Raw genomic sequence first — 15,616 nt, forward strand, 5'->3', positions numbered from 1 at the left:
AAAAAGTCTAAAATTTGACTTGGTGAAACATGCAGAAACCCTCAAAAGTCAGTTTTTATTTCCACAACAACAACTAGTCCATTGTGGGTTTTAGTAACTACAAACCATGATCTAATCCACACCTGGTCGATCCTAACTGGTGTCCATTGATTCCACAGACCCTGCTAAGGGGTCTCCTTGAAGGCTCTCGAAGATAGTGGCCATCTCTGCATTGCTTCTGATCTGATTGGCGAAGTCTGCCATGGCAGGGCTTTTTTCCACTTCACTGATGGACAGCAGAGCGGCGACAGCACGCATGGCAGATCTCCTCAATTCTTCCTGCTTCTCAAATTCTTGCTTCACTGAACCGGCCTTTACCTTTGTATTACAAAAAGTAGGTTGTTGTTTACTAAGAAAAGACAATGTTACATCTTTAAAGATACAAAACTGCTTTCAAGTTAAAAGCCAAAAATGAAAATGACCCCGTTCTCCTAGTTGGTTTAAAGTTTAAACCTTTCCAAGTTTCTTTCTTCTGCTGAACACAAAATAAATATAGTTTGAAGGTTGCTGGAAAATAAAATACTATGGAAGTCAAAGAATTTTAGCAACTAGCATTTTTCAAAAATTCTTTCGTGTTCAGCTGAAGAAACTCGATGTTTGAAGAAGTGAAGGGTAAGTAAATAATGACTGAATTATCATTTTTGGCTAAGCAATCCCTTTAAGTTTTACCTTTGAAGTGCAAGTAGCTTTTAGTGGCTCCACTAATCTTTCCAGCCTTTGTACGACAGCTGTTGGACACAATTTCGAAAGTCTTGCGAGCATAATGAAGGTCAGCATCTAAAACAAAACAAGTTCTAAGTTATTTTGTAATGTATTGGACAAAGTTAGCATAAAGCACTTTCATAAAGAAAACACACTTTAATATCGTAGTGGTCTTTCAGGCCTTCCTCAACATGGTTCAGAAATTCAAAGATGTCCAAACAGTCCAGGCAGCTGTCCAGCAGAGTGTACATGCATTCAAACGCCGCTTTACGGACGTCCAACCCATCATCTACTGTGTGCTTGAAGGGACCCATCTCAACCTGAGACATGATTTCAAATGCATAGATTTATGTACAACATTCTAGTTAGTTTCACAATATATATATATATATATATATATATATATATATATATATATATATATATATATATATATATATATATATATATTATACAGTTGAAGTCAAAATTATTAGCCCCCTTCTAATTTTTTCTTCTTTTTTTAAAATATTTTCCAAATAGTGTGTTTAACAGAGCAAGGAAATTTTCACAGTATGTCTGATAATATTTTGTCGTCTGGAAAAAGTCTTATTTGTTTTATTTCCGCTAGAATAAAAGCAGTTATTAATTTTTTAAACACCATTTTAGGGACAAAATTATTAGCCCCTTTAAGCTATATTTTTTCTTGATAACCTATAGAACAAACCATTGTTATACAATAAATTGCCTGATTACCCTAACCTGCCTAGTTAGCCTAATTAACCTAGTTAAGCCTTTAAATGACACTTTAAGCTGTATAGAAGTGTCTATAAAATATCTAGTAAAATATTATTTACTGTCATCATGGTAAAGAGAAAATAAATCCATTATTAGAGATAAGTTATTAAAACTATTATGATTAGAAATGTGTTGAAAAAATCTTCCTTCTGTTAAACAGAAAATGGGGAAAAAATAAACAAGCAGTCTAATAATTTAAGGGGGGCTAATAATTCTGACTTCAACTGTATATGTTTAGATATTAATGATTTTTACACACCCTTTGTTTCACCCTTCATGTTTTGGAGGGTATGTGCTAAAAATATACAAAATTATCTCTGTTAATGTGGTTTCCAAGTGTATACACCAAAAGCAACAACAACAAAATGCTGTTGGGCATGTCACTTTGTATAGAAACACTATATGCCTATGGACATAAGGTCCACCATTGTTATTTTGCTTCCCAAGTATCTATCTATAGACCATATATGTAATATCAAATGCATTACATTTACAAAAGCATTTTTTTTTTGAAAGTTGAGAAAGTCAAGTGTTTTTAAAATTTTGTGTTTTAAGGCCCCTAAACCCATGGTGTGTAAAAGTTTGTTTGCATAAAAGTTTTCAGTGTAAATGCCACCCTAACGTTCATAAATTGTACCTCTCGAACGAGGTCTTTCCTGATCTGCGTCTCATTGTATAGATGTGGAAGGAGTGATGTCAAAAGTCCACGAATTAGGGAAGGTTTATTGTGGGCAGCAGAATTCAACATAACTAAAGCCACTCGCCGAACATTGAGGTCAGGATCCTGGAGTGTTTTCAGGAAATCACCTAAGAGCAGAATTACAAAGTAGGTCATTAATTCAAAGCAATGTATTATCTTAAGAAACACACAGAGGAGCATATTGAGTCAAATAAAGCCTAATTACCAATGCATCCTTTGAGGAGTGAGTCAATAGGCATAGGGTGGTCTAAAATGGTGAACTTTACTGCAGTTACAACAGTACTGCGTGAAAGAGGGGACCCTGAAAAAAAAGCAAATATTTACCTGGCTTTAGTTTAGATTTGTGCTGCCCGAATATGCATATAAAAATTGGATTTTAAAAACCACTACAGGTGTAAAACTATTCTGTTTTCTACTGAGCAACACAGCTAGACACCTACTGTCCGTAAAATTATTTCAACCTGCTTTAACACAGCTACAAATATGATTGTTCAAGTCATCCTGGAGATTTTTCTTAGCTGGTTCAGGTGGGTTTGATTAGATTTTAGAGATTAAATCAGCAGAAGACCCTCTAAAAGACCTATGGTGTGAAGTCAGGGTAACTCACCTGAGGACAGTTGTTTCTTTAGCCTTGGCAGAAGTTCAGATGGGCTGACCAATGTGAGTTTTCCCAGACATTCGGCTACAATATTGCGAGTACCCTCCTCTGCACATTCACAGTGCTTGAACAGCAGAGCCCAGATGTTTTCCACATGAGGTTTGAGACTTTCGGCTGACAGAGCGCTGATCATCTCCTTGAGGGAGTGCAGAAGCAGGTACTGTCTCTTCTGCTGGCTGCCTATCTCTTTGAGCATAAACGGAAGATATTCCCCTAAGTTTCCAACACAAATATTTCCCAGGGCGAAAGATGCTGCAGACTTGACTTCTTCACTAGGAGAACCGAATGCTTCCATTATGACTCCCTTCAACTCCTTCTGCCCTTCAAAGTTCATAAAACGTCCGATTTCCCCAAGACAAAGCAATGAAAGGATCCTCACAGGCTCTGATGATTTGGGGTTTTTGACATCCTGGATTAAGTTAGAGACCAATCCAGAAGCTTCTTTAGGACAGACCGAAGACAACGCTGCTACACATTTGGCCACCGAGTAGTAGGACTGTTTATGCACAGACAAGGAGTCAGCCGACTTTGAATCATAAAAAGGCCCCCTCAAAGCTTTCAGAAGATCACTGTATCCCATGTTGTTAGCCTTTGTTGCTACAAGAACCTGGAAGAATTGTAGGATTGAATTAAGAGCACCTCCTTGTAGCAGTGGAGAATGGACTAAGTTAAGCACTTCAGGTAAGATTGTACCCCCAATCTTGCTCAGAGAGGAGGGGCAAACTTTGGCCATACAGGTGATCAGGTTTATGGCTACCTGTGAGATATGCATATCATTCTCCTGAATCAAAGCAGGCACCTCACTCAGTATGGACTCTATCAATGGGGGCTTAAAGCTGTCGCTGTAGTTTGTGACTATCACGTTTAGGACTGTTATTGTATTCAATTTGAGGACTCGCTGGTTTTTCCGCAAGAAGGACCCAAGCACTGGAATCCCCTCTGTCAAAATGGGTCTCAGGTCAATTTTAAGTTGCGAGGAAGCTACAAGAGTCAAGGTCTTTACTGCGATAAGCCTGGTGATTTCATTTTTAAGCCTTTCCAGAAATATCTGCAAGGTAGGCTGTAAGTCAGCACCAAGGTGGTCGCCCAGATGACTCAAGATGTGGCCCATGCAGAAAATGGCCCGCTCTTTCACCTCTTGGTCAATGTCAGCTGCCTTCAACCTCTTTGAGGTACAAGCAAATATGTTCTTCACGTAAGGCTTAGCATCAAAAGAGACAGGCTTCTCCAGTGGCCGTATTAGTTTCACAATCTGCTGGGTGACTTGAAGAGCCTCGGATGTGATTTTGTAAAATGGATCTTCAACACATTGAATCACTGGTGTTAAGATGACACTAATGTGTGGGTGGAAGACTTCTGGGTTGTGGCTACTCAAGAGGACATTGAGGAAAGAAAGGGCATCAATCTTCATATTTGAGGAGGATGACTTGTCTGTCAAGGAGTAGATAATACCTAAGGAAAGATAAAGCCTGATATGAATGTATGTATTCAAACAATCAATGTGCCACAAAACTGGATAAAAAAAGCACACAAAAGGTCCAAAGGCAGCTTGATAGACTTTCACGTACCTGGTTATAAAGTATCAGGAATTAATTTATTAATCCAAACTCTTTGTCATAAATTACTCTCAGGATGGTGGACAGAATTGGGATGTTTGCTAACAGTTTACCACTGCCATCCTTTTACTCCAAATTAAATAAAACTTGTGAGTAAAATAGGGTCATATAGGTTACTCATCATTCTTGCCCAGTATAAATAGTATCACCATTTATAATGGGTTCTATAGGGTTTTACCATGACACACGACTTGCTTCTTGTTTATTCATTCATTAATTTTCTTGTCGGCTTGGTCCCTTTATTAATCTGGGGTCGCCACAGCGGATGCCCTTCCAGCTGCAACCCATCTCTGGGAAACATCCACACACACACACACACACACTACGGACAATTTAGCCTACCCAATTCACCTGTACCGCATGTCTTTGGACTGTGGGGGAAACCGGAGCACCCGGAGGAAACCCACGCAAATGCAGGGAGAACATGCAAACTCCACACAGAAACGCCAACTGAGCCGAGGTTTGCAGCGACTCAGCGACCTTGTTGCTGTGAGGCGACAGCACTAACCACTGCTTCACCCGCTTCTTGTGTATCTCGGTTGTTAGTATAGCATTTTATACTAAATGTTGTTTAGCCTGACCTGGAATCAGGGCTGGTATGTGCTCTCCTAGTTCACCGGGCAATACGTTGGCCATCTCTGTCAGAAGACTAAAACAGCCTTGCCTACATCTCATGCTTTTCTCCTTTAGCTGTCGGTGTAAGGCTTTTACTATTGTCGGTACCTGTAAAAGCAGAACTGTTTTTAGAATATATGCACAAGATGCTTCAGGTAGGTTTGGTAATATCCACAAAGCAGGAGTACCTGCTTCTTTAAAAGAGTGACCGCTGGCTCCTCTTTAGACTCTGCGTCCAAAGTGGGACCGTGAGGATGTCTGGTCTGTCTGAGCAAGGCCACAAATGCTGAGAAAATGTCTGTCTTAACATTCTCCTCACGTTCTTTGAAGCGGGACACCAATGTCGGGCCTACGGATCCATAGAGCTCCACCAGCAGATCCCTTCGGCTGCTGATTATCGCCTCCAAGCATTTTACAGAGGAACGCCGCACCTTCCAGCTCATGTCATCATCGTCACTGTATTCATCGTCAGACTCTATAGGTTAAAAGGGTGTTGACTGTGAAAAACATGCTGAGAGCTACACTGCCATCTGCGTTTTCTCATAGCTATAGAAAAAACTGATTTTAAGGCCAGGACACACCAAGCCATCAGTTGGCCATGACTTTGTTGGACCATGAGTCCGAGTCAGTCTGGCTAGTTGGTTTGATGCAGAGGTCACCAATCCTGCTCCTGGAGAGCTACCTTTCTGCAGAAATCAGCTCGAAGTTTGATCAAACACACCAGAACCAATTATTAGAACCGGAAGCAGCACTTGTGCTTGGTCAGGGTTGCAACTGAAATGAGCAGGAAGGTAGCTCTCTGGGAACAGGGTTTGTGACCCTTGTTTGGTTTGTTCCACCTTTCGTCCTGATTAAACATGTCGAATTGGCATTGGGCTGTTGTCTGTTAAGAGAGTGCTCTAACTGGTTATTCAGCAACGAATCAGAGAGCGAGTGTGACAGTGAAGTAGCAAGTTAACAATTCAAGTCAAGAAGAAACACAAAAAGACTATAATTTTGAAACATTTCTCAAATATTTGCAAATTATATGGATTATTAGATTATCAGATGTATTTTCAGGAGCAAATTCCTCAATGGCCAATGACAATTACTGTGATAATAGAACTGAATGCTACTTTGTTTACGATTTGCAAGCTTAAGTCGGATATTCCGAGTTTGCCGATCTAAACAAGAAAACATAAACTGAAAACAGAAAACAGTTGGGTTTCGTTGGCTCTAGATCAGGGGTGTCAAACTCGATCCCTGGAGGGCCGAAGCCCTGCACAGTTTAGTTCCAACCCTGCTCCAACACATTTACCTGTAGGTTTCAAACAAGCCTGAAGGACTCAATTAGTTTGATCAGGTGTGTTTAATTAAGGTTGGAACTAAACTGTGCAGAGCTGCGGCCCTTTTGGAACTGAGTTTGACACCTGTGCTCTAGATGTTTGGTGTCAGCTTGGTGTGTAGCGGCCTTTATATGTACCATTGGCAATAATTGGTAATGAATGTTAAACTGTAGCATCGTAAAATGATAGTCAGATTTATCACCCTGATCTTCATCCTCTCTATCCTCAATGTCCATACTGTCATCCTCATCATCGTCAGCATCATAGTTGTAATTGGGGTCGTAGGAGATGTACTTTAAACACAGCTTGATAATTGTTGGGATGTGAGGGGACATTTCCTTTGAACATCTGTCAGAAAAAATGAAAACATGAAACTAATATATTTATTTCACAATTTGTGACATACAGTAGTGGCCAAAAGTGATGTCAAGTTTAGATAAATTGATGTCTTTGTCCTTTATCAAATATTGGTTTTACACTGTGTAGCTGCGCTTGGAGAATGTAACGCTATCATTTATGTGCTACAAATTTCTTACCATCTAGTGATAATACATGAAAACTTGCTTAATGAGAAATGCAGAGGAGAATCAATGAAATACTGATAACTGATTATGTTTTAAATGCTGTTTTATTTATTTATTAAAGTCATTTTTTCCTTCAAAGCCTTTTCCTTTCTTTATTTGCATAGTGAAATAAAACCCATATTCTGTAATTATTGTTCACAATTAAGTTTGATAATTAAATACCTCTACAAAGTTTTACTGGTATAACACGTTTAACAAAACATAACATAATAAAATAATTATAAAGACTAAGCCATAGTACCAGAGTTCCATTTTACATTTCAGAGTGTAATGGCGTGTAATTCTGCACTCATATAAATTATGAAAAAATATTTTGTGACATCTCAAATTAAACAAAGCATACTATGAAACAATAAACCTTTTTGTTTTGTCCATACGATATACAGTAGTCAAACATTTCATCAAAGTTGTCCAAAAACTTCTTATGTTCACTACTGTATATCGTATTGCATAGAGCTATATAAAACTAATAATGCTATATATAAATGAGCAAAATTGTGAAATATGCTAAAAGATATTTTCAATCTAGATCAGGGGTGTCAAACTCAATTCCTGGAGGGCCGAAGCCCTGCACAGTTTAGTTCCAACCCTGCTCCAACACACTTACCTGTAGGTTTCAAACGAGCCTGAAGGACTCAATTAGTTTGATCAGGTGTGTTTAATTAGGGTTGGAACTAAACTGTGCAGAACTGCGGCCCTTTTGGAACTGAGTTTGACACCTGTGATCTAAATAATAAACAAAAATATATGTATAAAATGTAAATGTAAACTAAAACGGTGTAAAAAAGTAATTACAACTGAAAACACATAAAAAAAACATTAATATTATAAAGCATAGTGTGATGTTTAAAATGTAGAAATGTTTTAGGTCAAGTAATATAGAAATAGTTGTACCTGCTAACAAAAGCTTCAAACGCTTGAAAGCAGAACTCGCGTAGCTCATCATCCTCCACATTACAAAACTTCACCACCATGGGCACAATCTTCTCCAGGTGTTCACCTTCAGACCATCAAACACTATTAATACACTTTCCAAAGCATAATATTATAAATCTCCAAAATAAATTTTAACTTATTTGCATTACATTGTTGATTTTGCCAGCTAGTAGGAATTGTATGAATAAACCTCAATCATAGGTTCAAATTTGGTTTGAACCAGGGCAAGTAACACTTGAGCAGTTTCAATGGTGCCATGACCCAGATTTAGGATGGGGTGAATGCAGTGCTTAATTTGTAAATGGATAATTTCCAGAACAAAAAAATAAATTAAAGGAAAGGAAAAAAAAAAAGTTACCGTGATTGACGTCCACCACACACTTTCAGTTTTTCAGGAACATGGCGTTACTAATCCGTTATGGTGAAAAAAATTATCAAATTTCTTAACGGTCTTTAATTATTTTGTGTAATATAATGGTATGAATCAATTATGAATAAAAAAATAAACATGTAGCTACAAACATAAATTGTATGAAACATCACTGTTCAGTTTACTAACACCGCTGACATTCAGTTCACTTCACTATTATGTGCCAAGCGAAAATGACTCACTCTGTCTAATCTTCAAGAAAATCCCACAGTTACCTTTCGTCATGTTTTCTGATTGACTTGAGATCATTTTGCTTCTGTCTCCCGCTATCCTGATCCAGGGGCGCAGTTTCATCTTCTTAACATCTCTTTTGATCAGGTTCATAATCAGATTTACTTGTGGTTTAAAAAAATAATATATGCTTGACTGCCTCTGGCATTTTAAAAATACAATAATTATTTATGTAGGTCACTATGCCATTATTTTCACTGCTCACAAAACAATAATCACCAACCAATGAGAGTAATTGTAAATGTAAGAACGCTCGAAAGTCAAAAGTGATTACCTTTAAGTCTAAAGTGACTCATTCACATTTTCTCTCGCTCACACACACACATGCAGGTATTCACCACGCAAAATTTAATGCCGGATCAGTTCGAATAAATACCAGAATGCAAAACACGAATATCTGACATTTCCCGGAGCAGGATCCAGCAAGAACTGTCTCTAATTAAGCACTGGGTGAATGTATTAGGGGTCAGCTAGTAGGAGGTGTAAATATCACTTCCCTGGAAAAAAAGTGAACTAGTGATTGATGCTAGAGTTTATCAGCCTCATTAGTGAGACTGCTTCAGAAATACTTGTTTGAATCTTGGGAACCGTCCAAGTTCACTGTAAAAATACAGTGCTGTTGCTTTGGTGGTACCTTTTCAAAAGGTACACATTTGTATCTAATGGGTGCATGCCTGCACCCTAAAGTTACTCAATATTACATTAAATATCAATATTGGTAGCTTAAAAGGGGTTTGATCTTTTATGAGGGGTTTAAACACAGATGTGGCAACAATCTGTGAATTTAACCAGCTTCTAATAGTAAAAAAATATCAATTTTATTTTTTTAACAGAATTCATAAACACTTTTACAGTCTGCAGAAACACTTTGATTGACATTCTCTCTTAGTATATGTCATCAGAGGGGGAAAGCCCCGCCCATTAGTGATAATCTCTCCCTCATTAGCATAGGACATTAGTCTGATTTTTGAATCTGCCAATATGCTGACACACAGGCATTTGTAGCTCTGCCCACTTTTGAAAAGAGGGCTGGGAGCAAAATCTTATTTGAATTTAAAGTGACAGTCACCAAAATGACACAACTAGGATCTAACAAAGCCTAAAAGAGGCAGTTTCAAAGAGTTACCAAACATTATTTGGGGGGTATTTTGAGCTGAAACTTCCCATTTACACTCTAGAGACATCAGAGACTAAGGAGGCTTTCACACTAGCACTTTTGGTCCACACCCGGGTTCGTTTGACGTCATAGTACGGTACGTTTAGCTAGTGTGAACGTGTCTTCTGAACTTGGGTGCGCACCCGTGAACCGTACCCAAGTCCGCCTGAAAGAGGTGGTCTGGGGTACGATTCATGCGAACTCTGGTAATCTGGTTATCTTCTGATGTGAATGCAATCGTACCAAATCACGGAAGTCAACTGTACAACAAACTATCATTTTCATAACATTCGTTCGTGTTTGTGTGTGTCAAGTTTCGTACCCAGGTGACGCGCGGGACTGAGCCAGGGCAAACGCAGTGATACACGGTGATGTCTGCTTGTCTCCTCCAAAAAACAGCTTCTGCAGACACTGTGTGATGTTCTGAATGTTTAGAATAAGTTTGCGGCAGATGGACGCGAGTCGCTATCTACATGTCCGAAACCAAAAGCTTCAGTTAAAGCAGAATGACCGCGATGTGCGGAAGTCTTTCCAATTTTGCGCTTGCTTTCGTGACCGTCAACTAGCAACGGCCGTAAACGAAAAGCAGCTCGATGACGCAAGAGTACCGGGGTTCAGAGGGAAAAAAGACAGTGTGAACACAAACCAACTGAGGATGTGGCAGGGGGGAGACTATCGAACTTGGGTACGATCCAGGCAAATAAACCAAGTGTAAAAGCACCCTTATTTTACATCTTGTAAAAAGGGGAATAATAAGTCTCCTTTGAAGGTACATATTAGTAACTAAAGGGTCTATATCATAGGTTTTAAACACGATTCCTGGAGGGCCAGAGCTCTGCACAGTTTTGCTCCAGCCCTAATCAAACACAGCTGATCCAACTAATCAAGGTTATCTAAGTGCCATTGATGTAATGCAAGTTAGCTAGTTGGAGCACTGCAGGTAAACTTCACTATCTGGGGTGCAGAACTGGAAGAGCTCAACAAATCCCTACATTACCTCAACATTGTCAGCCAGAGTTCTAGCTGAAACATAAAATCAGCACTTACCAATCCGGTGTCCTCCTTGTCTGCTGATGGTGGCCAGGCATTGGATGTAAGTGCGGACATTGGCAGTTGGGGGTCCACGGGACAGTTCACCCATGAGGTGCTCAGTCAGCTGGGTGAACAGAGCAGGACTACAGCTGGGCACCAGGTGACCCAGAGCAATAATGGAGCGTTTTCTTACGGCCATACGAGAACTCATAAGTTGAGCGAGAAGACTAGTCAGGATGGACTGATGGAAACTCACCAGAGCAGTGCTCAACCTGACAAAAAAGCATAAGGATGATACATAAATAAACTTTTCTCGTGCAAGTCCAAGACATTTGGACCAACCTGCTGAGCATATCGGAGAGAATATCCAAAGCCTCTAGCTGAATGGACACATCATCTTGCATTCCCATTGCTCCAATCAACTGGGATGTGATCTTTCGGCATACACTGACTGTAAGGCTCAAACCTTGAATATAAGACAACAACTGTAAGAAAACATTAACTAAAAAGTTGGATATCTCTATTAAATGACCGTGATACCTGTTGATGAAGGTGGCAGTTCAGCAATGACAGTTTTCAGGCCCATGCTGGAAATGTCCCTCAGTTGCTCCTTGTTGGACATCATGTTTGAACAAAGAGTCTCCACCATTGTCTCCACCTGACACTCCTTTACTTTTCCCACCAAAGGACCAAGACTGCATAAACCAAAAATAATCATTATCACAAATTATAATGGAAAAGACATGATGGAAGAGGATGAGTTCAAGAGTACCATTTGACAGCCAGATTCTGCACTTCTCCGTTTTTGTCCTCCAGAAGTTTGAGCAACATAGTCACGACTTTCCTCTCACTCTCCTCGTCCAGTTTGATTGAATCCTTTTGGAGCTCCATCATCAGGTCATTGGCTGCCATGAACCTTTAACCATAATCTTCATCATTATTTATTTCATAACTACTTCACTTCATGATGTGGTAACTACAGTGCCAAATGATTGAAATGGGAAATTTCTCATATGCCTTTGTTTGTAAAGTAGTCCTGAAAAATCTTCATTTAATGGGCCAGATGGACATTCGCCTTACCCCTTCATCTCCAAGCAAACAGAATTGGGACCCCCCTATCCTTTGATGTGAACGCACATACCGAGGGATAAGATAAATGGAAGAGCTAAGAGGTAAAATTAGGATTGGGCCTAAAACACATTCCCTTTTTATGGTAAATGCTAACAAAATCATACAATTTTTTGAAGCAGCAAATATGAAACTTTTTCTTTAGTTCTTGTCTTTTTTCTATAAAAAAAATTATGGTGATTAATTGAATATTCATTCATCATTCATTTTCTTTTTGGCTTAGTCTCTTTATTAATCTGGGGTCGCCACAACAGAATGAACTGCCAGCTTATCCAGCAAATGTTTTATGCAGTGGATGCCCTTCCAGCTGTAACCCATCACTAGAAAACATCCATACACACTCAAATACTACAAACAATTTAGCTTATCACCTATACCGCATGTCTTTGGACTTGTGGGGGAAACCAGAGCACCTGGGGGAAACCTTCGTGAACATAGAACTCCACACAGAAATGCCAACTGACACTGCCGAGGCTTGAACCAGCAACTTTCTTGCTGTGAGGCGATTGTGCTACCCACTGTGCCTTTTGTTTTTCTTCAGAGGCCTTTACATAGGGCTGGGCGATTTTTCCGATTTTTTCGATTAATTCGAATTTACGTTTATTTTTATTTTTTTAATATATATATATATATATATATATATATATATATATATATATATATATATATATATACATTATAATGGCACCAATGTGCTTTGGTTCACTCTATGAAGCAGGAAGCACACCAGAAGCGCCTCTCGGCGACGCGCCGCGCAGCACCACGCAGCGCCATGGATTTTAGAATTCTAAACAGATTTCTATACACAAACCGGCGCCGCCCAGCCACGATTCACGAAGCAGTTCATATTTCAGCCGTGCCACAGAGTGCCATCTGATTAGTTTCATGTTAAATATCATGAGAATGTGTGCGTTTGGTGTGTGATGGTTTAAACTGTCATGTGCGCGCCGTGTCGCACGCTTCAGGTGTACGACCTGCTTGACTGCCTGTTAAAGCGTGAAGTCATGTAGGATTTTACTTGTTGCATTAATCTGAGTCACGTCTGTGTGGATTGTCAAGACATTCCCTCATCAAGTCGACAAACTCGATCTCAACATGTATGAAGGACGTAAAAGCCTGCCATGTGAAAAACCGCGCTGATCTTTTGGTTTGAACACGAGTAGAGGTGAGGGACTGTAGCAGTGAAAATGAAAGTACCCGGCCCCATGACGTCATTTAGCGGACCTAGTTGAAAACCAGACAGATCAGGCAGCATAATACAGAGAGTGCTGCAAACCGCATCAAATGATCGGTATTTAAAAGGGGAAAAAATAAAAATAGATTAAATATATTATTTTATATTAGACAAACATCTGGTGCTTGTATTTGCTCCTGCTATACGTCCACAACTTCACAGATTGGGTTAAATTAGGCTTTACAGTTTCCATGTTCAGTCCTTTTCTTCCACTGTATCTTTTTAAGAAAAAGGCAGCAGCTTTACAACCTGTCATTTAATCAGAAGACAAAGTCAAAGCCGAGCTGACATCCAATCTTTCCCAGGCTCAGCAAAACTTGCAAAAAATACCTCTGTATTCCTGCAACTGCAATATTTACACAAATATTTCTTATTCAAATCTTCAGCACCACTATTTAACTCGTGAATTTGTTTTACATTTTTTTCACACCTTGATTGAGTTTTGTATGACATGGCCATTAAAAATACAATGCTCCTTAACCAGATGGTTTTTCAAGTTACTTTTAAAGAGAATGTTACTTCAGTCATGTTGTTGAGTCATTTTTTGAGAAAACTAGTAACACAATAAAAAAATTAAATAAAAAAATCGAAATCGTGAATCGGTCAAACTTTATAAAAAACCTAGATTTTTTTTTTTTTTTTTGGCCAAATCGCCCAGCCCTACCTTTACATAAAAAAAATCTGCCTTTAGGCTTTCAAAGACACCTAAGGAGATCAGGGCAGGTTTCCTTTTTAAATGTTGCAAGCATACAATGGTAATGTTTTATTTATTTATTTGCTACACTTATTATAGTCTAAGTCTTACCATGGTATTTGAGGTATACACAACCAGGGAAAAGTCTTGACAGCTATCCCAGTTGTAAGTGTAAAACATAATAACTTGACTTCTTGTTGATCATTTTGAAAAGTGGCAGAAGGTAGATTTTTTTCGGCTGAATCATCTGTTGAACTGCATCCCAATCATCACAAATACTGCAGAAGACCTATTGGAGCCCACATGGGCCCAAGATTCTCATAGAAAGCAGTCAATTTCGATGAAGGAAAAATCATCGTTTGGGGTTACATTCAGTATGGGGGCATTCGAGAGATCTGCAGAGTGGATGGCAACATTAACAGCCGGAGATATCAAGACATTTGTGTCGCCCACTACATTACAAACCACAGGAGAGGGCAAATTCTTCAGCAGGACAGCGCTGCTTCATGTACTCCACATCAAAGTTCCTGAAAGCTAAGAAGGTCAGGGTCCTCCAGGATTGGCCATACCAGTCATTAGACATAAACAATATTGAGCATGTCTGGGGTAAGATGAAGGAGAAGGCATTGAAGATGAATCCAAAGCATCTTGATGAACTCTGGGATTTCTGCAAGAACGCTTTCTTTGCCATTTCAGATGACTTTATTAATAAGTTATTACAGTCATTACAGAGGTGTATGGATGCAGTTTCCGAAGCTCATGGGAGTCATGCACAATATTAATTCTTCTTTCCACTGCACTACGACTTTATATTCTGTACTTTACATTATTTCTGTTAAGTAAAATACTTTTGGCTGAGAAAAGTCAGACCTTACTGTCCAGATTAAATAAATAAAAAATCAAGGCATGATCATATTTGATTTTGGTAAAATAAGCGTAATCTAGAGGCATTTTCCTTTCATATAAGCCACTTCTGGTACTAAATAGACAACTAGAAGTCAAGTTATTATTTGTTGTTCCTACAAATCGGATAGACAATACTTTTTTCAGTGGGTAATTGTGTGTGGTGACAGGATACACACACACTCACACTCACACACACACACACACACACACACACACACACACACACACACACACACACACGCACACACAAAAATGATTGCTACACCTTTAATTTCTTATAAAAATTAATCATGGTTTATATTAAATCTTGTTTTGTGTGTGTTTGTACGAAAAAAAAGACAAATTCTTACATTTAAATACTTGAGATTCTGTTTAGTCGTCAACAGTAAAATAAAAAAGTAATATAACAGTGCACACTTCATGCAAGCCAGATTATTTATAGCATGTCAACAATATCTAGTTTTACAGTAACAAAACAAGTAGGCTAGTCCCTGTTTATTCCACTTCACTTTTTTCAAAGAGTTTTAAAGTTTTGTGTAAGTTAAATCTTTTTTTTTTAAATCAAGTTTTACATAAAACTCCCGGTAACAGCTTTGTCATTGGCCTATTTCTGTAAACATTAGTCATGAGTCTGAAACATGCGTCTGTAAAATACTCTTACCTAAAGTCTTTGTCAGTGGATGTCATTTTTTCCAACAGATTGGAAATATAAAAAGTAACGTTCGACATCTTGACCGTTAAAAATACAGCACTTAATGGACGATGCAAAATAAATACTGCCGAAAGTTTAGCTGAGTTTAATGAAGACCATTGCGCCTTACTGGACACTGGAGAGACTGGGACATATGACACT

The 15,616-nt window shown here is 38.8% G+C and overlaps 1 protein-coding gene and 1 long non-coding RNA gene across 2 annotated transcripts; one reads left to right on the plus strand and one right to left on the minus strand.

Annotated features, from left to right (window-relative positions):
- Positions 1-132: 132 nt before the first annotated feature.
- cand2 (cullin-associated and neddylation-dissociated 2 (putative)) lies at positions 133-15,492 on the minus strand. The gene is given in 15 exon segments (NM_001110518.1): positions 133-357; positions 709-816; positions 897-1,061; positions 2,156-2,325; positions 2,424-2,519; positions 2,826-4,328; positions 5,074-5,215; positions 5,296-5,582; positions 6,635-6,780; positions 7,911-8,016; positions 10,817-11,073; positions 11,144-11,267; positions 11,342-11,496; positions 11,574-11,717; positions 15,425-15,492. Coding segments are annotated over 15 exon segments (3,696 nt in total).
- On the plus strand, positions 7,115-12,532 carry LOC147838595 (uncharacterized). The gene is made up of 3 exons (XR_015522289.1): positions 7,115-8,373; positions 9,767-12,105; positions 12,153-12,532. It is a non-coding gene; the product is annotated as an uncharacterized LOC147838595 (long non-coding RNA).
- Positions 15,493-15,616: the final 124 nt, after the last annotated feature.

This window comes from Danio rerio, chromosome 22 (assembly GCF_052040795.2).
Source record: "Danio rerio strain M-AB ecotype USA chromosome 22, GRCz13ab, whole genome shotgun sequence".
NCBI lineage: Eukaryota > Metazoa > Chordata > Actinopteri > Cypriniformes > Danionidae > Danio > Danio rerio.